This window comes from Littorina saxatilis, linkage group LG8 (assembly GCF_037325665.1).
Source record: "Littorina saxatilis isolate snail1 linkage group LG8, US_GU_Lsax_2.0, whole genome shotgun sequence".
NCBI classification, from domain to species: domain Eukaryota; kingdom Metazoa; phylum Mollusca; class Gastropoda; order Littorinimorpha; family Littorinidae; genus Littorina; species Littorina saxatilis.
The window spans coordinates 20,786,180-20,809,542 of NC_090252.1; the positions used below are offsets into that span (position 1 = coordinate 20,786,180).

Sequence of the window (23,363 nt, forward strand, 5' to 3'; positions counted from 1 at the left end):
CACCTTTCAGAAAGGCAAGAAAGAGAGCGTGCGATCACTCACACACACACACACACACATAGGTACACAACCACGCACACTGACACACACACACACACACAAACACTGACACACGCACACACACACACGACACACACCGTGACACACACACACGCAGACAGCCAGACACACACGCACACATATAGACAAACAGACACCCCCACCACACACACACATTCACAGAAGCAAATATAAACATGTAAATAAGCACAGGCAGGATTTGCTCTTTAATTTATTCCACATGTTTAAACGCCGACAAGACTGACTTGAGAGCAGGAGATGTGAACATCAATCAAAGAGCTACCATCCCCATTGAAAGAGAAAAACAACACTGACCAACTGATAAATATAGTCAAGTTCGAACTCCTCTACAAAGTATTAAGTGGGAAACAATACAATGTACAAGCTATTTGGCGTAAAGCTACACCTGTGCAAATCAAATCCTTTCAAATCGGAAATAATACTAATAATCAAAAGAAAATAAGCAACACCCAAGATTCAGTATCCATGCATCTTATTCTCTCTATTTGTTTTACCTACACTTAACAAAAAAACACTATTGACATTGAAAGCGTATTAAAGTAAGAGGTACAATGTTTTTTAAAACCCAGATTATTTTACAGTTGGGCCTTAGGCCTACAATCGAAAATACAGAAGCATTTCCAAAATTGAAAACACTTGCAGTATGTACAAAATTGGCTGCCTCGATGGTACCGGTGTAACACGAGAAAATTACTCCCACGAGATTTTTACTCCAAAGCAAACATTTCGTACGAAAAAGTTACTCCCTTTACGAAAAAAGAACTCCCCCATTGCACGAGAAAATTACTCCCCAAGACAGGTGAGTTCCGAGTAAACATTTCGTACAAAAATGTTACTCCCCTGACGAATAAATAACGAATAAATTACTTCACCCCAACACGAGCAATTTAACTTCCCATGCCAGGTGTACGACATTTTTACTCCCTTGTCCCCTGTTAGTCTTGGTGGTGGAAGGGGTGGAAGGAGGGTAGCGCGACATTCGTGTGCGCGAGATCACTTATTGGCATTATCCCTTCGCCGGCATCCCATTTTTGCGTACGAGATTTTTACTGGAAGTAAAAAAAATGGGGAGTACAAATTTCGTGGAGGGAGTAATTTTTTCGTGCCTTGGGGAGTTCTTTTCTCGTACAAAAAGTGTACTCGGAGTAAGAATTTCGTACGAAATATTTACTCCGGAGTAAATTTGCCGTGGAGTAAAAATTTCGTGTTACACCGGATATACAGTTTCCATTTCTTATTATGAAATAACATTAAATAGAACAAACCTACATCATATGAAATAAAATAAAACAAATTATTTACAGTGTTCCCAACCAAAAAGTGATTTGTGTAACTTATGCAATTACATTGTATGCAATAATCATTGCATTCAATAAGTATTGAGTTAAGAATTATGATGTGTGAAAAATAAACAAACAAGAACAACAACTAGCAAAAACAACAAATGCACGCATGATTGATGCAACATGAAATTTGGAATGTGGATGACGTCGTTCATCTCATTCGTCCAAGCACACACCGAATACTGATTTGATCAGTGGGTCCCGGTATGTTTTGTTTGTTTGTTTGTTTGCTTAACGCCCGGCCGAAATTAATACATTTAGCCAATAAGTCGAACTCATAGAATGAAAACGACCGCACTGCACTTGCCGCTTATTGCATAAAGTGACAAGTCAGTATTGCACAGTAGCGTAAAGCGCTCTAAAAAAAAGTGCACTTTTCTGTATTCCTTTTTAAATTTTTGATCTTGTTTGTAATCCAAACATAACATATCTATATGTTTTTGGAATCAGAAAATGGTACAGAATAAGATGGAATCATTTTTGGATGGAATACTAACATTTTTAATCTAATTAGAATTTTCAGATTGTTGCAAACTCATTATTTAATTTTTAAGCTTTCAAGCTGAAATGCAATTCCATAGTCCGGACTTTGCTGAAGTTTGCGTGATTAACATTTCAATTAATCGAAAAATGAGGGCGTGACAGTGCCGCCTCAACTTTCACTAAAAGCCCGCTACGACTTCATACTTTCACTAAAAGCCCGCTATGACGTCATTAAAGACATTTATCGATACAACGACAAAACAGTCTGGGGATTTCATATGGAAGAATGTTTATGGAAAATTTCAAGAAGATACAGTAGTTTCCTCGGAATTGATCTATATACACACACACACACACACACACACACACACACACACACACACACACACACACACACACACACACACACACACACCACAAGCCTCATCTCGAATCCCAATTTATGTTAAAACATTTAGTCAAAACTAGACTAAATGTAAAGATACAAACTACACTTTGACTTGAACTAAAACAACACCACAAACAAGCTACAAAGTTACAGCTAATGTCCACTTGGCACACAAATCAATCACAGTTAAATCGCTCCACATTGAATTATTGTTTCCAGTGCACAAGCTGTCGCACTCTGCTAACAACTAATTAGAGAAAACATGCTGCAGTCAGATTAGACAAAAAAAGACAACAGCAATCATTTAGTAAAACCAATCGGACATGGCTGTTAATTAAGCAACACCGTCAAGCTAGATATGTGTTTCTGGATATTTTGCTTAGTGGTAATGCCTATGAAGTTGACATACATATGGACCAATTCAGGTTCTACACAATCTCTTCAGCCACTCATTTGTGCGACAGGAGCTGCGTCATCTGGTCAAATGTGGGGGGAAAAGGAAAGAGAGAATGCTTTATGTCCTACAGGCTAAATATTTCGCCTCTTAAGGACAAGATATGGGTTATATGATCGAGATTTACGCCCTCATGGCTTTTGACGAAATACACAAGTGTATGCGTGGTATCAGCTATCTGCACTAATGGCAGAATGACCGATGTCTTTTACGTGCCATTGTGGTGACACGGGGGTGGGACATGGCTTCCGTCTCTGGGTCTGCACATAAAGTTGGCCCGTGTCCGTGCCGGCCCGAATTCGAATGCTCTACCAACTGAGCTACCGCCCCCCCCCCCCCCCCCCAACTGAGGGACTGTCGGATGCAGATACTTATAAGGTCGCCAAAGGCCTCTCAAAGGGGTGTCGCTGTGGAACATTTAGAGCGGCTTTTTTTGGCTCTTGTCCTTGAAGGTCGCTCCAAGGATGCCCAGTCAGAACCTGGGCTTAGGTGCACCCGATTGGGTGAGAACAAGCTGCGGGGTCTGATTGGTGGAAATCAAAATAAATCCCATTTTCAACCAATACCATCCTACGACCGTGTACAATCCATTTGGGTGACATCCAGTGTTGCTCCGTGCACCTCAGGCCTGGGCCACACAGATTGCTTGAAGCCACAGAGTTAGATCCCGTTGTCGCCGGAGCAGTAAAGAGCAGGTCTTCTGCTTGTGGCTTTCCCCGCACAGCTTGGGACTTCAGATCTTCTCTGTAACACAGAGAAACAGCCGAATATTACTTAACCTTCGCCGGTGTTTAATTGCAAATATCTCTTAAACTAGTTGGAATTTTTTAATGAGCTTTTAAGAATGCCTCAGGCACATAAAAAGCACTTATGTCCTAACATTTCAGCGAGAAGCAATGTAAAATAAAGGTCATAGTTAGACTACAAACATCGTGGAGCCGTGCGGACCCATGTTTCTCAACGAAGAAAATGAGAAGCATGGGTCCGCACGGCCCCACGATGACTTCCGTGTGTAGTCGATAACCTGGACGGGCGAAGGTTAAAATGAGGGTAAATTCCCAGACGCTAATTGCAGAACATCTGGAGAAAAAAACCTGGTGTCACAAACAGGTGGAGAAGGAGGGGTCGTCTTAAAACGGGAAGAGGGTGGGGGTGTCTTTAAAAGGGGGCTTCCAACGAAACTTGGTACCTGTGAGACAGTACAAGTAGAAATTTGTGGCGCTGTTCCTGTACCACACGAGATTTAAGGAATCAAGGATCAGGGTTACAAATACGTCCAAAAATTGGACAAAACAAAATGTACGTGCAGAAGGCAGATTTGAAATAATCACCTTATCTCGAGCATCTATTATGCAATGCTCGCCATATCACAGTCGTTGCCGTTTTGGTGTATGAATGTAGGGAGGCTGCTAGTATAGGCACATATTGATCATGAATGAGCAATCGTCACGCAGTGCCTTAAAAAAAAAAGAAAAAAAAAGGGGGGGCTTCCAACGTATAAGCTAAATGATTACCAGATGTGGTCGTGGACTGTCCACCACGTCCGGGGTGTGCAACACTGGCTCTGTCATCGCAGAAGCTGAATGAGGATGGTAACTACTTGAGGGCTGGCCACGTTGTAAGAGTGGAAAACCGAATCTTTCATCACTGGAGGTGGATGTTGATGTCGATGGAAGGTTAATGCTGATGTGACGATCGCTCGAAAGTCGCGGAAGGTCTGCGGTTCTGCCTGAGCAATGGTCCTCAATGTAGTGCAAAGGGATGGTCTCCCTGAAATAACGAGAACTAATTAGAATTTACAGGTAGTTTAGTTTCCCTTTTTGTTATTCTGTCTCTCTTTTGTCTTCTTCTCTCTTTTTTCTCTCTCTCTCTCTCTCTCTCTCTCTCTCTCTCTCGTTTCTCTCTCTCTCTCTCTTTTTCTCTCTCTCTCTCTCTTCTCTCTCACAGACATACCAAAACAGACACAACAGACACAACGATACACACACATACATACACACACACACACACACACACACACACACACACATGTGGAGATTGTATTATCAAAAGAACAGACCAGTATAAATATTTGGGTATAGTGTTCAACCAAAATGGAAATTTAAATATTGCCCAGGAGCATCTTAGCAAACAAGGAAACAAAGCAGCTTACTCTCTTCGAAAAGCGTTCAGAAATAGTCTTGTTCAAACAAAAACAATTTTAAATTTATTTGACTTGTTAGTGTCCCCAATTATTTGTTACGGCGCAGAAGTATGGTTTCCGTACATTATAAAAAATACACATATATTTGACGACATTGATGCCTTTTTTCAATGTTGCATCTCCAAGGAATGCCCTCATGAAAGTGCACATATAAGATTTTGCAGATTCATTCTTGGTACGCATAAGAAAAGTATGAAAATTCCAGTGCTAGCAGAACTAGGACGGTTTCCAATAGGATTGAGAATATTATCACAATGCATAAAATATTGGGCTCATATACTAGAGACTAAAAAAGACTCCTACATATATCAAGCATATTTATCACTATTAGATCCGTCACGGGAAAGTTCATGGTCACATTTCATAAAACAAGCATTAGATAAATTAGGATTTAATCATGTCTGGCAAAATCAATCTACATTTAATTCTAAAAAGTTACAAAAAGCCATACAAGAGAAATTAGAATGCAAATTCATAAAATTCTGGATTAATAAAAAGTCTGAAGGAAGTTCAAAATTAAAATTCTACGCAAAAGTAACAGACTCGAGGAAATACGAAGTGCAATCTTATATCAATGAGGTAAAAAATTTAGATCACAGAAAAGCATTAACAAAGTTAAGAATAAGTGCACACGATTTAGAAATTGAAAAGGGTCGACATTTAAATACACCAGTAAATGACAGATTATGCAAAAAATGTAATGTGATAGAGGATGAAATACATTTGTTGGATAAATGCACCAAATATACTTCCATTAGAGAAAAATTCATATCAAGCATAGCCTATTCAGGCCAATACACTCTTCCCAGCCAAATATTACAAATACCCAAACTACAAACCCAGCTAGCACAGTTTGTTTACGAATGTTTCAAAAAACGGTGATGTTTGCTTTTACTACAGTTTCTTTGTTAATTAATTACGTGCCTTATAAACTGTGTGTTTCATGGCAATAAAGATTATTCTATTCTATTCTATTCTATTCTATTCACACACACATATACATACAAACACACGCACGCAGACACACACACACACGCACACAAATATAGGCTACACGCACAAAAACACAAACACACACACACACACACAAACACACAGACGCACACAGACACTCACATACACGTACAAACACACACAACACACACACACACACACAAACATACGCAGATAAAAAGAGAGAGAGAGAGAGAGAGAGAGAGAGAGAGAGAGAGAGAGAGAGAGAGAACACTGAACACTGAATGGCTTATTGTACTTAGGCCACAGGGAGAGAGAGAGAGAGAGAGAGAGAGAGAGAGAGAGAGAGAGAGAGAGAGAGAGAGAGAGAGAGAGAGAGAGAGAGAGAGGAAAACCAGAGAGAGAGACAGAGAGAAAGGCTGACAGAGAGAGAGCGAGAGAGAGAGAGAGAAAGAGAGAGAGAGAGAGAGATGGATGGAGAGAGAGAGAGAGAGAGAGAGAGAGAGAGAGAGAGAGAGAGAGAGAGAGGGAGGGAACTCGAACTCGAACTCGAACTCGAAAACTTTATTACCGAGGGATGATAGCATTAGGTCCATATGGTCCTTTCTTACAGCTAGTCCCTACTATAATACACACATGAAACAAAGAACAAATATGAAGAATGAAAACATTTAAACAAAAAATCAAATAAAACAAAATTATGTAGGGAAAAGTATAACAAAATAAAAATAAAAAATTCAAAAGTGTGCTTGTTAATGGAAGCATACTATACACTTTCTCTTTCACACATCCTCACACACACTCGCACAAATTGTACACCGACTTAGTCGTTAGAGAGGTGCTTTCGGAGCTGTCTTTTAAAAGAAGATAATGACAGACATGACTTGATATTTACAGGTAGTGAATTCCAAAGGAACGCACCAGAATAAGAAAAACTAGTTTTAAACAAATCGATGCGGGGCCTTGACAAGGCAAGGTTATTTCGAGTGTTGGAATAATATGACGGAGATGATTTGAAGAGTGGTATAAGATATGTTGGGGCGTCCTTATAGACGACTTTATACATAAATGAAGGGAGAGAGAGAGACAGAGAGAGAGAGAGAGAGAGAGAGAGAGAGAGAGAGAGAGAGAGAGAGAGAGAGAGAGAGAGAGAGAGAGAGAGAGAGAGAGAGAGAGAGAGAGAGAGAGAGAGAGAGAGAGAGAGAGAGAGAGAGAGAGAGACTTCAAATCTTGACCACTCACCCGTTTGGTCCTTTGGCCGGACAGACGTTGCAGAAATGTTTCTGAGACTTGCTTTTCGGGCCTTGCTTTGATGGCTGATCATCTTTTTTATGTTTCAGATACTTGCTTTTGACGTCTCCCAATATCTTTGTTCTGCTCGGCAACTGTGAAAGAGCAACTGCCTTCTTGAACAGCTTTTTCAGTTTCTTCTCTTTGCTCTGGTTTCGGTCAACTGTCACAAACACTGCTCTCCCGGGGTGTGCCTTGGGAATGTGTTTCCTGATATAGTTATCGGAACTGGAAGAAAAGGTTGGACAATATGGGCAGCAGTATGGCTTGTAATGAATATGGAATCGAATTTCATTTCGTACTTGGGTTTTTGTCTTTCTTTTCCCTTTGCAGTAGGGGCAAATGAACCTGTTGTCAAGGTCGAGGTCCTTGGGCGACACAGTAGAAGACGTGCTCTTGGACGAAATTGAGCTACGTTTCTTGATCTGTACGGATTGGCTCAGTAAGCTTCGGCTTCTTTCTTGCATTTTATGCTGATTTGTATTGTGCTTATGTCTCGTTATCTCTCGGTTAAGTCGACGCTTAAGTGTTTGGGGAGCTGCGACAGGGACATGCGCCTGCTTCAAGAGTTTGCAAACCCTAGCTTTAAGTGTTTCATTTTTAATTTCACGAAATTCCGCATCTTCGCTGTGGCTCTTACGACAGTGCTCCAAGACTGAGTTCTTGCTGTATGCTTGAAACGAACAGAACTCGCACTGGAAGCGTCGGTAATGACAGTGACAGCACAGATGTGCGAAGCAACTAATTTTGTTTGTTGAGACAAAATTGCAGTAAGGACACCTGTACTCCATCTCTCTAGTATTAACGTCAGCAGGCTGAGTCTCGGGTGCAACTTCGGGTTCTCTTGAACTTGTATCAGCCGCTACAGAAACGCCTGCGTTGGAAGGTCTTGCTTTTGTTCTTGGAGGAACAACTTTTCGATGCCTGTTGGTAATTTTAGTTCTAAACCTACCATTTGTGTGTCTACGTCTTTCGTGGACAACTTTTGCATGTTTAGCACGTAAAGCCTCCGCTGCACTGTTAGTATATTTCCGCTTCTTTGGCTGTTTTAGATCGTCTGCTTTGACTATGGCAAGTCCGATCCACTTCACTGACCTACATTCTCTGTACAGCGTATCTTTGTTTTCCTCGTGCGACTCAGAGAGGTGTTGGTAAAGGTTTCTATCATTGATCGGGTAGACATCACACTTCGGGCACTTCATCTTCTGCTTATGTTCTGTGTACACGTGCAAACGCATCCTTGCCAAGCTATGGCCAGAGTGCTGGCACAGCCGACATACTCGCAAAGGACATTTGTATGTCTTCTTTGTGCTTGATGGCTGTGAAGTAGACGGTGCAAGAGCTCCAGTTTTCATGGAGGGCTTTGCCTTAGGTCTGTCAGACTTGTTGAAAGTATTAACACTCCTACGTCTCTGCTTCGGAGTTGTTGGTAGGATGTCCACAGACAGATAGTTTGAGACCTTCGCTGTGTAGAAGAGGCGACGCTTACCCGGGTGCACATCTCTAAAATGAAGAAAGAAAACTCGGTCGTTGGCTGGCTTCTCCTGACACAGCGGGCACACCATCACTTCAGAATGATCCCTGTAGACATGAAGCCGCATGTTGGGGTGGGAAGTGCCTGCCTTTGTACACAGGTTGCAGTGCACTAAAGGCTTCGCTCTGGCAGTCTGCTTTGGCTTGGACCTGTTCTTCGCAGACGCACTCTTCTGTGCTGCTTTCTGCTTGTGAGATGTTGGCTGAACTGGAATCGGTTTGGTGACTTGTTCAGGAAGAGAACGCAATCGTCGACATTTGTGGTTGAACTTTGAATCAGGGTCAGCAGAGACAAAGTCACACGAGCAGCAAGCAAACCCCTTAAAAGAGCCAGGATGGGAGGCGAACAGATGCTGGATGTGATCTTCCACGGTCCGGGAGCCAAAGTTACAGTAATTGCACAGAATTTCGAATGCATTAAAGTACTCGGTTATATCCTGGCACCTGAATGTCCGCTTAACCCAATACTTCAACTCAGTGGTAACTGTTTGAATGTCAATCCGTCCTTCGTCTTGTACATTTTCAAACTTGACGACAAGACTGTCTCTCATAGGTGACATTACTTCAGTCGCACCACCAACTTGATGTTCGTTGTGAGGACTCTTTTGTTCTTTTCTTTCTCTTCTGATAGCGTGTTCGGCTTGTGGCCCGTGGTTTGCTGTTGAGTTCCGTGCACAAGATTCCTTGACTGTCTCACTAACACTGCTTCCAGGGCCATCGCCTGTTGTGTTTTCAGCTCTTTGTTGATCAGGATCAGAACCACTCTCCTTTTTGCGCCGAGAGGATTCGTTTTTGACATTATTAAAATCAGGATCAGCAGAGAAACTGTCTGCTTTTAGCTGGCCATCCATTGCAGATTCCAGGCTGCGGTTCGTACCACTTGTGCTAGCCTGGACAAGTTGCAAACTACCCGTCACCTTTTCTCCACCGTCCATGTCGCAATGTTCACTTGTTTGAATGTGTCTAAAGCCTTCTTCACATGCGTCTGTCACGACTCCTAGTTCCTGCAGACTGGTGGTCGTGGCTTCATTAGTATCTCCAGTGTTCATATGTTGCTGACTGCTTTGGACACCGAACGATTGTTCAAGAGACACGGTAGCACCCTCGATGGGATAATCAGAGGTTACCAGGTTCCGTTCTAACTTGGCCCCATCCAAGTAGAGCTCATGACTCTCAGGCTGTGCGTTTTCATGTTGGTTTCTGCCTTCATCCCCTAAGAAATGCTGAGTGTCAGTTGTGGTTGATTCATATTGATAACTTTCTCCAGTTTCACGCTGATCATTGCCTCCTACACCTAGAAAGTGTTGCAGATCATCATTGGTTGTCATTTCTTCCTGAAGACTGGTTGTCTCAGGACAACCTGCAGCAGTCAAGACATGCTGAGGATTGCCAGAGGATTCTTCCTCCTGTTGATTCTCTTCCCAAGTCCTAAATGCATTTTCAGGTCTGTCAGATGAAGGGTCCCTGCTCTGCAGAAAATTGTAGAAAGCTGGCCTTTGTACCTCTTCGTTGACAACAGTTGGCCTTTGTCTCTGTAGCGGAGGCATTTCGTCTGGTGGTAATGCATGTGTCTGTAGTCCAGTGATGGGAGCGATTCTGCCTACTTTTCTGTCAACATGGGTATTCTGCTGCCTTAATAAACCACTGTGACTAACCTTGTCCAAGCTGATGTGTTCAGCTGGAACTGCTTGGGCCAGCATGTGGGCTGAAGGCCCTTGACTGTCGTTGTTAGCACCTGGGACGTTCTGCTGGTTCCAGCTGTTCATCTTGCGGTCCTGACAGAGGAGGATTTTGTGAAAGTCAACTCTGCGGCCATGGTCAGGGTGAATGGACATCAAGTGTGACAGTATGGCTTTCTCATTCACGTCTTTCGCTGAGCAGTGCGGACATTTGGCGATGGTTACAAGGTTTCGTTTTATATGGTTAGAAAACTCCTGCAGGCAGTTAAATTTGTCATTGCAAAGCCAGCAGATGTGATTTCTGTGAGCTGGGTGGCAGGTCCCCATGTGACCTATCACCTCTTCTGGTGAATAGGAGGAGAATTCGCAGGATGTGTCAGAGCAGTACAGTGCGTGAGACTGAAGGGAGAGATGCTGCTCAAGATGGTGGAGGAAATTGCCCAGACCCATTTCGGCACTCCCACAATGAACACAAGTGCACGTGTCGTCGTATGGATGGTCCTCTCTCAGATGCTTCTCCAAATCATTAGGAATCAGGGAATGAAATCTGCACCTGCCGCCAAACCCACCACAGCGGTAGTACCCCTCTGCCGATAACTGCCTCAGTGACTTGGCTGGTGCTGCTCCGGTTACAAAGGTGTTGGGTTTCTGTTCTGGCAGTGGCACGTCAACAGATATTCTGCAAGTCTGTTGAGTTGCAGAAGGCTGATGACAACTCGAAAACTGAGACTCTGCTTCTTTCTTGAAGCCACTCGCGGACCCCTGTGTTGTGATCTGCTGACTGAATACTTCAGTTTCAACTTTCAAAGACCGCACATTGTTAATTGTGAATCCACTGAACGCTTCTTCTGAACTTGAGCCTGCTTCTTCGGCTTGGCTGCGACCTGCTGTGGCAGAGCTCCCACTTTGACTTGATTCTTCTTGTTCGTTGACTGTTGACTCGCTCTTGTCTGTACCATCCTGTATTTGTCTATCAGGACGCTGATACATTGCAGATGATTGTAGTTCCTCATCAGCTTCTTCAGAACCTTCCATATCGGCACTATAATGAGAAATACTTTCGCCATCCTCACTGAACTCAAGGACGATAGAGTCACCATAAATTACGTTGTTCTCTTGTGTGCATCTTATGGAGGGTTGACCAAGTTCTTCAGAAGACAGTGCTTCGCCGGACTTAGCTTCTGAGGTAGCGGGGCGTGATCCTGAAGGCAGGCAAACACTTCTTGGAAGCGACTCTTCACCTTCAGTGATAGTTTCATCTCGGCCAGCCAAAGTTGCAGAAGGACCAGCAATACAAGTGTTACGTTGTTCTGATGAAAGAGAGCTGCTCGCGCTGGTAGCTGTGTGAGAATCACTAGTCAGAGGCAAGACGTTCTTCACGTCTCTGGTTACTGGTGCAGAAGATACTATGAAAGCAGGACGTGTGCCTACTCCTTGGAAAATGACGTCATCATCCTCCTCCTCGACAGTCTCTGGTTCCTGTTTTATGATTGGATCTGACCACACTGTTCTCAGAATGGAAGGAAATTCTGTCCCCATGAAAATGATGCCATCGTCGTCATCAAAGCTGGTGTCATGCCTGCTTGGTAGAATGGAAGATCGGCTGTGTTGATCCATGTTTCAAGGAGTGTTATCACACCTGTTTTGAAAAAAAGACGCAAAAAGTAAGTTAAGTAATTATGAAAAAATCCAAATACACTTATAACTTTTCAAAACCAAGAATAAAGGGAAATATAGGCTAGTACTTGAAACATTTATTTTAAGACAAAACAAAACATTCACTCTTTGAAGTGGACAGACACACATAATTTAATAATAATGAGCTAATGAACTCTAAATGAACTTTGTTTGTTTGTTTGTTTGTTTGTATGTTTGCTTAACGCCCAGCCGACCCCGAAGGGCCATATCAGGGCGGTGCTGCTTTGACATTTAACGTACGCCACACACAAGACAGAAGTCGCAGCACAGGCTTCGTGTCTCACCCAGTCACATTATTCTGACACCGGACCAACCAGTCCTAGCACTAACCCCATAATGCCAGACGCCAGGCGGAGCAGCCACTAGATTGCCAATTTTCCCCGAGTACGCTAGTACTTGGGCTCAGCAGACGTTAAATGTGTGTCTGTCTGTCTGTCTGACTGTCTGTCTCGACTTAACAGCTTATTGCTGGGAAACTACTGGGCGCAGTTCGTTCAAAAGTTGATACACTAACTTGATAATAGGTCCGATTGATCGTATTAAAACTTCATAATGTTACCTGGGACCTAAATGCGAAATAATCCACAAAAACGACTCTTGGCGGTGGGCGCAATTCGCGGTGGGATAGAACTGCTGTTCGGCTAATAGAACAGCCAGCCAGTTGGTGGCTTGGTGGAAAGCACGTCCGCCTATGGCCAAAGTGATCCGGGTTCGATTCCCGGCATGGGCGATCTATTTTTTTAATTTTTTTTTTTATTAAATTCTTGTTTACTATTGTTTATCCCCGAGTACGCTAGTACTTGGGCTCAGCAGACTTTAATCGTGTGTCTGTGTGTGTGTGAGTCTGTGTGTGTGTGTGTGTGTGTGTGTGTGTGCAGTGTCTTTCTCCACTTAACAGCTCGCAGTTCGTTCAAAAGTTGATACACTAACTTGATAATAGGTCCGATTGATCGTATTAAAACTTAATAATGTTACCTGGGACCTAAATGCGAAATAAACCACAAAAACGACTTGGCGTAGGACGAATTCAAACGGCAACAGCCAGCCTCATAGAACAGCCTGCCAGCACCCAATAACCTTAAATTTCACTGATAGAATTGTTAGAGTTGGTGGCTTGGTGGTAGGCACGTCCGCCTATGGCCAGACTGATCCGGGTTCCATTCCCGGTATGGGCGGACTTTTTTTTTTTGGGGGGGGGGGGGTTAAATTCTTGTTTACTATTGTTTATTATAAACGTTTTAATGTTTTATTTTACTCTAATAATTTTTTTTATAGTGTAAAATAAATAAATAATATATATATATATATATTTTTTTTAAATCCACGTGCACAAGACAAAAAACTTTCATACTGGGGGAGCGAGCCAGTCTGAAGAGTACTCGGGTCCAGCGCGAGCGTTTTTTTTTTTATAAAGTCTTAGGTATGACCCGGCCGGGGTTCGAACCCACGACCTCCCGATCACGGGGCGGACGCCTTACCACTAGGCCAACCGTGCCGGTGCTAAATGAACTGGTTAGGCGTTGTTTCTTTCATCTCAGGAAGGCAAGTGTTCAATTATTGTGACAGACACAACAAACAAAGTAATAAATAATGTAATGTTTTTTTAAGAGGAATTGAATTTCATTTGTGAGTAATGAATTTTTTTTTTAGTGAGAGTGCGTGTATGCAATGATGTGTTTAGTGAAGGATAATTGTATTAGTTAGTACAGGTATTTAAATGTTAATAATGTTGTAGTGTTTCGTCTGTCCACTACTGTAATTTTTCAAGATGATACAATAAAGTTAATTTGATTTGATTTGATTTGATTTGATTTTTTAATAATGAAAACTAAATAAGAGAAAAGGCAAACAGTCACACTCTTTTTCAAAAATTCTAATTTAGATGTAAGTGAAATCCACTGACCATGTCTAACGTTATTTTAGCTGCTATCTTGTACAGGTTTTTATCCCACATACGTGAGAGAGACACCCGTGAGATAATAATCGTTCAAATCACACGTGTGTATATCATGTAAATGGGGTCATGTCAAGCAAGTCTGGCAGGGACCTGTTTTTTTCACTGCTTATGATGCCAAAGTCACTGAGACAAACGTCATTATAGAAACAAAAATTGCGCTCGCTAATTACCCTCCATGAATCTTTAGAACTAACACGTCACGCCACACTTTGAGACTGACGTTTCTTTGTTTGACGTAATAGATTGCACGAGGCTATAGAGGAGATCGAGGTTCCAAAACAAGCGTCTTCAATTTAGCTGCCTCGACTGCAGGACATTTTCAGTAACGCAGTGGCTACACTTACGCCGCCCGTAACTTTTCCCTTCTTTGCTTTGATTACGCCACAAAGCATGTCCCCGCCAGGGCCGCGCTCTACTTCCGGTTTGATCCGGTTTGGGCGGCCATTTTAAAGCGTGGGTCGAGTGAGGATAGACATGTTCAACAGTTCATTAGTAGTGGTTGTGCGTTTCTACCCGTATGCAAGCCGGTTTACTTTTGTCATGGATAGCGGACTTCACAGCGAAGCAGTTTTGACAGAAGGAAGTACGTTCGAGTCCTTCGACAGGTTGCAAAAAGTTATCTCGGACTTTGAAACGAACGCGTTCGTCCAGCTCTACGTTCGGTCGTCGCGAACCCTGCAGGTGCAGCGCAAACGAGCCCCCAGAAAGACTTTCAACGAAGCATTGCAGTTTGGCGAGTTGGACTATGCCTGCATCAATGGAGGACGAAACCATGTGATGCAAACAAACAACCACTACATTTTCCCTCCAATTAACCTGTACGCATAGTACACATACGGGAAAAATATAACCCATAGTACATTCAGTACAGTACATCCTAGTACACACCATGGAGGAAATTCCACCACAAATCATACACAAATGATTCCTTGTTTGGAGAAACAAAATAACGAGATGGGTTGAACAAACAACTACTTCACTCCCCACATTCACCTGTACCATTAGTACAGATAAAAATACGGAATAAACCCGTTAAAGGAACAGTGAAATCTATAATCACTGAGCCTCATATAAGCCTCAATCACTGAGAGAATATCTGGAAAATCTACCACCAGTACATACAAGTAAAATGGCGTCATGTCGTAACTAGAGAATGTTCGGGTAGGATCACGCCGCGCCGTAATCAAAGTCTGGCCGAGTGACTCTACGAGTCGTGGAAAAGGTGTAACCGAAGCCTGCAGTGAGCCGGTTACGACAGTAAAATGACGTCATGCCGTAACTATAGAATTTCTGAGTCGAATTACGACTTGAAAAAGGCGTAACAGTAGCCCCAACCTTTCAGTAAAATACACGTAAGTACAGTATGTAGGATAAACAGAATACTACATGGCTTGCTGTTTCGTACCGGATTTACATTCGTTGCTTTTTCAAATAGTGAACAGCTCGCTTTCGCTCGCAGTTCAATATTTAAAAAAACAACTCGTGTAAATCTGGTACGACACAGCAAGCCATGTTGTATTCTCCATGTATAGTTGGGTCGCATTTATTCCACAATCAACCCAAAAAGAAGCAACCATCTGCATTAATAACTCGTTCAAAACTGTTGTTGGTTTTGTTTGTTAACTAAAGCATTCACACACTGAAGTAATACTATTTAATTACTACTAGTAGTAAATCATCATTCTGTACCGGCACGGTTGGGGCGTCCGCCCCGTGATCGGGAGTTCGAACCCCGGCCGGGTCATACCTACGACTTTAAAATTGGCAATCTAGTGGCTGGTGTCTGGCATTATGGGGTTAGTGCTAGGACTGGTTGGTCCGGTGTCAGAATAATGTGACTGGGTGAGACATGAAGCCTGTGCTGCAACTTCTGTCTTGTGTGTGGCGCACGTTATATGTCATAACAGCACCGCCCTGATATGGCCCTTCGTGGTCGGCTGGGCGTTAAGCAAACAAACAAACAACATTCTGCATGTTCTTATTCTTCTTCTTCGTTCATGGGCTAAAACTCCCACGTTCACTCATGTTTTTGCACGAGTCGGTTTTTACATGTATTACTGTTTTATCCCGCCATTTAGGCAGTCACATGCCGCTTTCAGGGGGGGGAAGCATGCTGGATATTTTCGTGTTTCTATAACCCACCCAACTTTGACATGGATTACAGGATCTTTTCCGTGCGCACGTGGTCTTTTGCTTGCGTGTACACACGAAGGGGGATAACGAACCAGCAGGTCTGCACATACGTTGACCTGGGAGATCGGAAAAATCTCCACCCTTAACACACCAGGTGGCCGCGGCCGGGATTTGAACTCGCGACCTTATCAACTAGGCCACTCCGCCCGTCTTATTCTGCATGTTCTAACTGCAAGTACATACATTTTTGAAAATACTGCATGTTCAAAATGTGTGTACTTGCAGTTAGATATCATTTTACTGTGTACTGATTTCATTCATTTATTATAATGTGTTGTGTGTATTTAGTTTGCATAACAAAGTACACAAATACCCGAAAATCTAAAATCCCATTATGCCGTTGTCTAAGTCTGTCCTTTAGGGTACTGCAAGCAATATGAAATGAAAAAAGGGCTTCCGTCTGTCTATACAACCAATATTTCCCTCATCTGTTTTAAAATTAAAGTGTCCCCCATCTAAATTTCAATTAAATTGTTTTTACAACCAAAGAGGTACCAGTTACGATTAACAGATTATGCAGATGACTAGATCATTCACAAACACATGTTACATGAACAAAGAATCTGAAGTGAAACAAGTCGCGCAAGGCGAAAATACAACATTTAGTCAAGTAGCTATCGAACTCACAGAATGAAACTGAACGCAATGCAACGCAGCAAGACCGTATACTCGTAGCATCGTCAGTCCACCGCTCATGGCAAAGGCAGTGAAATTGACAAGAAGAGCGGGGTAGTAGTTGCGCTGAGAAGGATAGCACGCTTTTCTGTACCTCTCTTCGTTTTAACTTTATGAGCGTGTTTTCAATCCAAACATATCATATCTATATGTTTTTGGAATCAGGAACCGACAAGGAATAAGATGAAAGTGTTTTCAAATTGATTTCGAAAATTTAATTTTGATCATAATTTTTATATTTTTAATTTTCAGAGCTTGTTTTAATCCAAATATAACATATGTATATGTTTTTGGAATCAGAAAATGATGGAGAATAAGATGAACGTAAATTTGGATCGTTTTATAAAAAAAATAATTTCTTTACAATTTTCAGATTTTTAATGACCAAAGTCATTAATTAATTTTTAAGCCACCAAGCTGAAATGCAATACCGAAGATCGGGCTTCGTCGGAGATTACTTGACCAAAATTTCAATCAATTTGGTTGAAAAATGAGAGCGTGACAGTGCCGCCTCAACTTTCACGAAAAGCCGTATATGACAAATGAAAAAAACGTCTGAGGATATCATACCCAGGAACTTTCATGTCAAATTTCATAAAGATCGGTCCAGTAGTTTAGTCTGAATCGCCGCGTCTACACACACACACACAGACAGACAGACAGACACACACACATGTCTACACCACGACCCTCGTCTCGATTCCCCCCTCTACGTTAAAACATTTAGTCAAAACTTGACTAAATGTAAAAAGCAGTAATTTGTAGCAGCAAAAAACCCCTCATTAGTAGCAGTAGTTGCCATAGCAGTAGTATTAATTTTAGGTTAAGTTTGGGTTTAATTAAAGTTATGGTTTTAGTTTAGGTTTAGTACTTGCACATTAGTCAGATTTGCGCGATGCATAAGTTCAAAATTCTTAGTAAAACCCTCATAAGCCAAAGACAACAACATTCACAGTGGCTTAAGCTACAATATTGATTTTACAAGCCGTGTAGTCAGTCGAGCTGGTTTCGTTTTCCACGGGAATACCGCAATTCTATTAATAAAAAAAAACCGGCCTGGGCCCGATCTATTTATGGCACTTACGGAGAAACACGCGATGACTGCAATGTGTTTCTTTGTTTTTGTACCAGTGCCGATACTTGATTTGCTTTACTCTAATGATTATGAAGCAACTAGGTCTCGGGGTGTAGAATCCGGAAACATTGACGGCATAATCATCAACATCATCCGCATCATCACCCTTATTAAGAAGAACAACAAACACTGACAATAACAACACAGTAAGAGCTAAACACAGATGTGAAATCTTCCTTGAAAACACAGTAAAAGTATTTTTGCTTCAAAATTCAGTAATAACATAATCTCCGGGTTGATCTGCAGACAGTTGTGGTCTAGAAGAGTTATTAAACCGTGGAAGCAGCAATAAGAACAGCTAGTAATGAAATCTGACTCCATAACCTCTGAAAATAATCTATGATCTTAACAGTAATGCCCATGCTTGACCGTATAACAACAACAACAACAACAACAACAACAACAACAACAACAACAACAACAACAAAAACAAAAACAACAGTTGTAATTAAGAGTCCCAGCAGTGGTAAAGTTAGTAGCAGTAGTAGTAAGTAGAAGTAAATAGAGAGAGAAAAGGAGGAAAAGGATTATGAGGATGCAAGAGTGCATATAATACCCTCCCTAAGTTGATCTAATCTGAGAGAAAAAGCACAACCAGGTCACTATACCAGCCATTTTATGTCGAGTTTTTAATTAACTATCATTAATTATCAAACAAAAATAACCCAACAAAAATCAGTCCTGAATTGACGCAAAGAGCAAACCAAGATGTCTTAATTTCCTGACAGATGGTATAATATCAGTAAGAGTCAAATTCATTTCACATTCAGATGAAGGAACGGTGTGCTGTTTAGTCATGAAGAGAATTGATTTAGGGCCATGACAAGTGTGTACTACTATACTGCTGTATCTATGACTTTTATTATCTCGTACTACTGCTTCTACTACTGCTACTGTTACTACTACTGTTGCTACAACTTTTGCTACTGCTATTTTCTAATGATGGTGATCATGATTAATTTACATCAGTATGACAAATGAATAAGTGAATTAGTAAATGAATAAGTATACAAACAAATTAACAAATGAATACACAAATAAGTAAGTTAATGAATATTTTAACAAATAAAACAATAGATAAATAAATAAAATGAATAAATAAATAAACGCACTCTGCTTGAAGAATTAATAAATGAATAAGTAAACAAACAAATGAACAAATGAATACATACATAAGTAAGTTAATGAATGTGTTAACAAATAAAACAAAAGATAAATAAATAAAATGAATAAATTTAATAAACGCACTCTGCTTGAAGAATTAGTAAATGAATAAGTATACAAACAAATTAACAAATGAATACATAAATAAGTAAGTTAAGGAATATGTTAACAAATAAAACAAAAGATAAATAAATAAAATGAATAAGTAGATAAACAAATTAACAAATAAATACAAACATAAGTAAGTAAATACATAAGTAAACAACTACACACATATACACATACATTGATGAATGAATAAATTAGCAAACCAATTGAGGAATAAATATATTTATCAATAAATGTATAAGGAAATATATAAATGAATACAAATATAAAGATATATTTTAATGAATGAATAATTAAGAACATTAATTGAGGAATGAATGAATAAACAAATAAACAAAGAAATTAATAAATAAACGGAAGAAGGCAAATGAGGATGAAGATGCTGATTTGCACAATCTCACACGACCAACCAACAAAAGTTCGGACACATATGAATTGAATAATGATTGCATCATGCATTTATCATTTTACGCGAATTCTTTGGACCAAGGCACTATTTAGCTACACCACCCCAACTAAAAAGTACAATATATACACATTTTGCTAAATAGCGCACACCAGTAAAACCGTATGAGTGGATGTTGTGATAACCAGCAGCAGTTACAACTAGTGCGACTAATACACTGTACTACTACTACTACTGCAACCACTACTACTACTACTAATAATAATGGACATTTGCTATAGCGCATAATCATATATATGCTCAATGCGCTTTACAATAATTAATGCCGTGTGAGATGGAATTTATTTACACAATATATATCACGCATTCACATCGACCAGTAAACCTCAAGCCTATTAGGGCGAGCATTCACCTTTCACGGCCTTTATTCCAAGTCACACGGGTATTTAATGGACATTTTTTTTATCTATGCCTATACAATTTTGCCAGGAAAGACCCTTTTGTCAATCGTGGGATCTTTAACGTGCACACCAAATGTAGTGTACACGAAGGGACCTCGGTTTTTCGTCTCATCCGAAAGACAAGCACTTGAACCCACCACCTAGGTTAGGAAAGGGGGGAGAAAATTGCTAACGCCCTGACCCAGGGTCGAACTCGCAACCTCTCGCTTCCGAGCGCAAGTGCGTTACCACTCGGCCACCCAGTCTAACGGCAACGAAGAATAGTACTTTTACCACTACTACTGCTTCACAGGATGCCATTCTTGTGAAATAGATGAACAAAATAGTGACTAATTAATCAACGAATTTTATACAAATAAATGAAAAGACGGCTCCCAATTCTTTTTAGCTCACTGGAAAAAAACTGCAAAAGTAAAAGAGAAACAAAACACCTCAATCCGAGTCAGTTAACAGTTTGATTCAAGCAAAACACACTGCATGAAGTCAGTTAAGCTCGCTCACACACACACCCACACTTACACACACACACACACACACACACCGTCACACACACATGCATATTATATTATACACCCCCTCCCCCCCCCACACACACACAACAAACACCAACAAAACACACACACACATACAAACCATGACACATGCCCAATTCAGACTTCAAGCAATGCCGTATTCTCAGAAACTTACACTACGATGAATGTGCCGACCGTCGATGATGGCAAGCGTTCGCTGTCATCGCAATTTCCTCAGAAAACACTGAATGAATCTGTTCAAAGCTGAGCACATCTGTTTCTCTGCACATCTCACAACTTCTTACTGCAGAATATCATGTGTCTAGTGACATCGTCAAGCTGCCGATTTAATCCATCAATTTTACTTGACATCAGAGACTTGTATAGTAGACTACAGTCTCAGACTTGGCGTGTTGACGCGACGCCACACATCACTTCTGCGCAGGATTACGTGTTGCACTCTTTACTAGAATATATAAGTATCCGGGTTCGTCGGGTATTCCCGATTCTGTGTGTTCTATAAATAGTCTGCGCTGGCCCACCAGTCAGTTCGACAGGGTTTCATTCTTAAAGGGCTACAGACTGAAGCTAACGCAGTAAACCGCCGACTGCGTTGTACACACAACCACAGATATTGAACACTAATAAAATTAATTTGATACAAGTCAGTGGAATCGTCCCTCGACCCGCCTTGGTCCATGCCCTACCGCGCATTAATTCATGCGCACATACACACCGGCAATGGGTTACTCGAAAGAGTGCGCTCTCCACTCCGTCGTTTTAATCTTTTACCTTTTTTTCATTCATATCTTACCTCAATGGCATGTTTTACTGCCTCCCCACTTAAAAGCAACCCATCCAAGCAACAGAATTCATCCATTTTCAGGCACTTCAACTTACTCCAAGCATTGCAGGCACTTGGATTGCGGTCAGTCGATGTAGGCCATCTTAATAATCTGGGACGCACGGCTGAATATCCCGTAGATGTCAGTTGTGCTGAGAAGACAGTATTCTGACTTAAGTTCAAAGGTGAGTAAACGTTCTCATATATGAAAATACAAGTCGCCTGTTTACTTAAATCTTGTTGTTGGGTAGGTGCCACTTCTCTTTGCTATCCAGGTTTCCCAATTGCTTTGTTTCCGGCCGATTTACGTGATGCGCACAAAAAATATTGGCGGTCTAGAATTCGAAGTGTCGTCTGCGCAATGATCGCGGCGGCTTTCTTGACCGCCAAAGACGACCACGCATGCTCGTTGTGAGACGTCATTCGTTCGACCTCAATATATCATTATCTTGTCATAAGAACCATGCCGCCTTACCGCAATTCTATACTGAGCCTATGACTCGTGACTATTTTGATTATAAAAACGGATTGCCGCGCTCTGCTGTTCTTCACTAAACGCCATACACTGTCTTACGAGATATCAGTCACTTAATTTTGCTTCCTGCTTTTTGCCAACTCTGCTTACAAGTAGAAGGATTTGCTTGACTCGAAGTGAGTGTATGTGTGTGTGTGTGTGTGTGTGTGTGTGTGTGTGTGTGTGTGTGTGTGTGTGTGTGTGTCACGAAGTGTATGTGTGTGTGTGTGTGTGTGTGTCGTGCTGGGCCGGTGCGGCGGCGTGCGTACATGCGTGCGTGTGTGTGCGTGCGTGCATGCGTGCATGCGTGTGGGTATGTATGGTTTCGCGGCAAACTTCATGATTATACTAGTGCATAGGAGATGCACCAGGCCCAGACCCACATCAGTGCACACTGAGTCAACGCACTCGGACAAAGGAGACGTTGGCGCGTTTCCAAAAATAGACTTTTTGGTTTTCCAGTGGAAAACGAAACTAGCTCGACTGCAATTATTAAGCGGGCCAGTTGACTGTGATTTCAGTTATCACGGAGTGTTTATCCAAGACGGTTATACAGCACTTATCTTTAAACCTCAGTTTTGATGAAAATAAAAAAGACTTCGCGAAGTCGACTTCAGGCTCAGTTTAGGAACGACATCACGTGAGCAAGTACTCGACGGGAAAACCCGATTTTCACTGCGTGAACAGGCTTGTGAGTTTTTACCTCTTTCATCTTTTTCATTGCACGCTCATAATATGTACATACCACACGCACGAACGTACACCCTCTCATTCTTTGCTGGTTCTAGTGCAGAGGCGACTTGCTTCTTCAGTTCTGAACTTGTATTGTTACGCGTTGTGTTTTCTATTTATTTGTCTGTGTGAAATGCAAGTGTAGATGAAACGATGGCTTGGGCTGTGACAAAATTTAAGATTGTAATCTGAATCAAGTTGTAAATTGTTAGAAGTAAATCAGTGATGGAAGTATTGGATCTTTCACAGTCTGCTTAATTGATTGTTTTAGCGACAGTATTATGTACATGTGTATTCTTCTTTTAAGTCACATGACTAAACACTTGACCAAATTTAAAAAGCTAAATCAGGGGCGGGGATGTAGCTCAGTCGGTAGCGCGCTGGATTTGTATCCAGTTGGCCGCTGTAAGCGTGAGTTCGTCCCCACGTTCGGCGAGGGGATTATTTCTCAGAGTCAACTTTGTGTGCAGACTCTCCTCGGTGTCCGAACACCCCCGTGTGTACACGCAAGCACAAGACCAAGTGCGCACGAAAAAGATCCTGTAATCCATGTCAG

General features: G+C 41.6%; 2 protein-coding genes across 2 annotated transcripts in view; one reads left to right on the forward strand and one right to left on the reverse strand.

Annotated features, from left to right (window-relative positions):
- Positions 1-254: 254 nt before the first annotated feature.
- Positions 255-21,151, reverse strand: LOC138973017 (uncharacterized). The gene is made up of 4 exons (XM_070345665.1): positions 20,893-21,151; positions 7,149-12,047; positions 4,264-4,519; positions 255-3,493 (listed from the first exon to the last, which is right to left on the reverse strand). Exons 2-4 carry the CDS (start codon positions 12,023-12,025, stop codon positions 3,410-3,412), a joined length of 5,217 nt encoding a protein of 1,738 aa, XP_070201766.1. The 5' UTR covers positions 12,026-12,047; positions 20,893-21,151; the 3' UTR covers positions 255-3,409.
- Positions 21,152-21,644: 493 nt separating this feature from the next.
- Positions 21,645-23,363, forward strand: part of LOC138973018 (uncharacterized) — an 8,989-nt gene continuing 7,270 nt past the window's right edge. The window contains exon 1 of the mRNA XM_070345666.1: positions 21,645-21,746. The gene's annotated coding sequence lies outside the window, so the exon portion shown is untranslated. The remainder of the gene's footprint in view (positions 21,747-23,363) is intronic.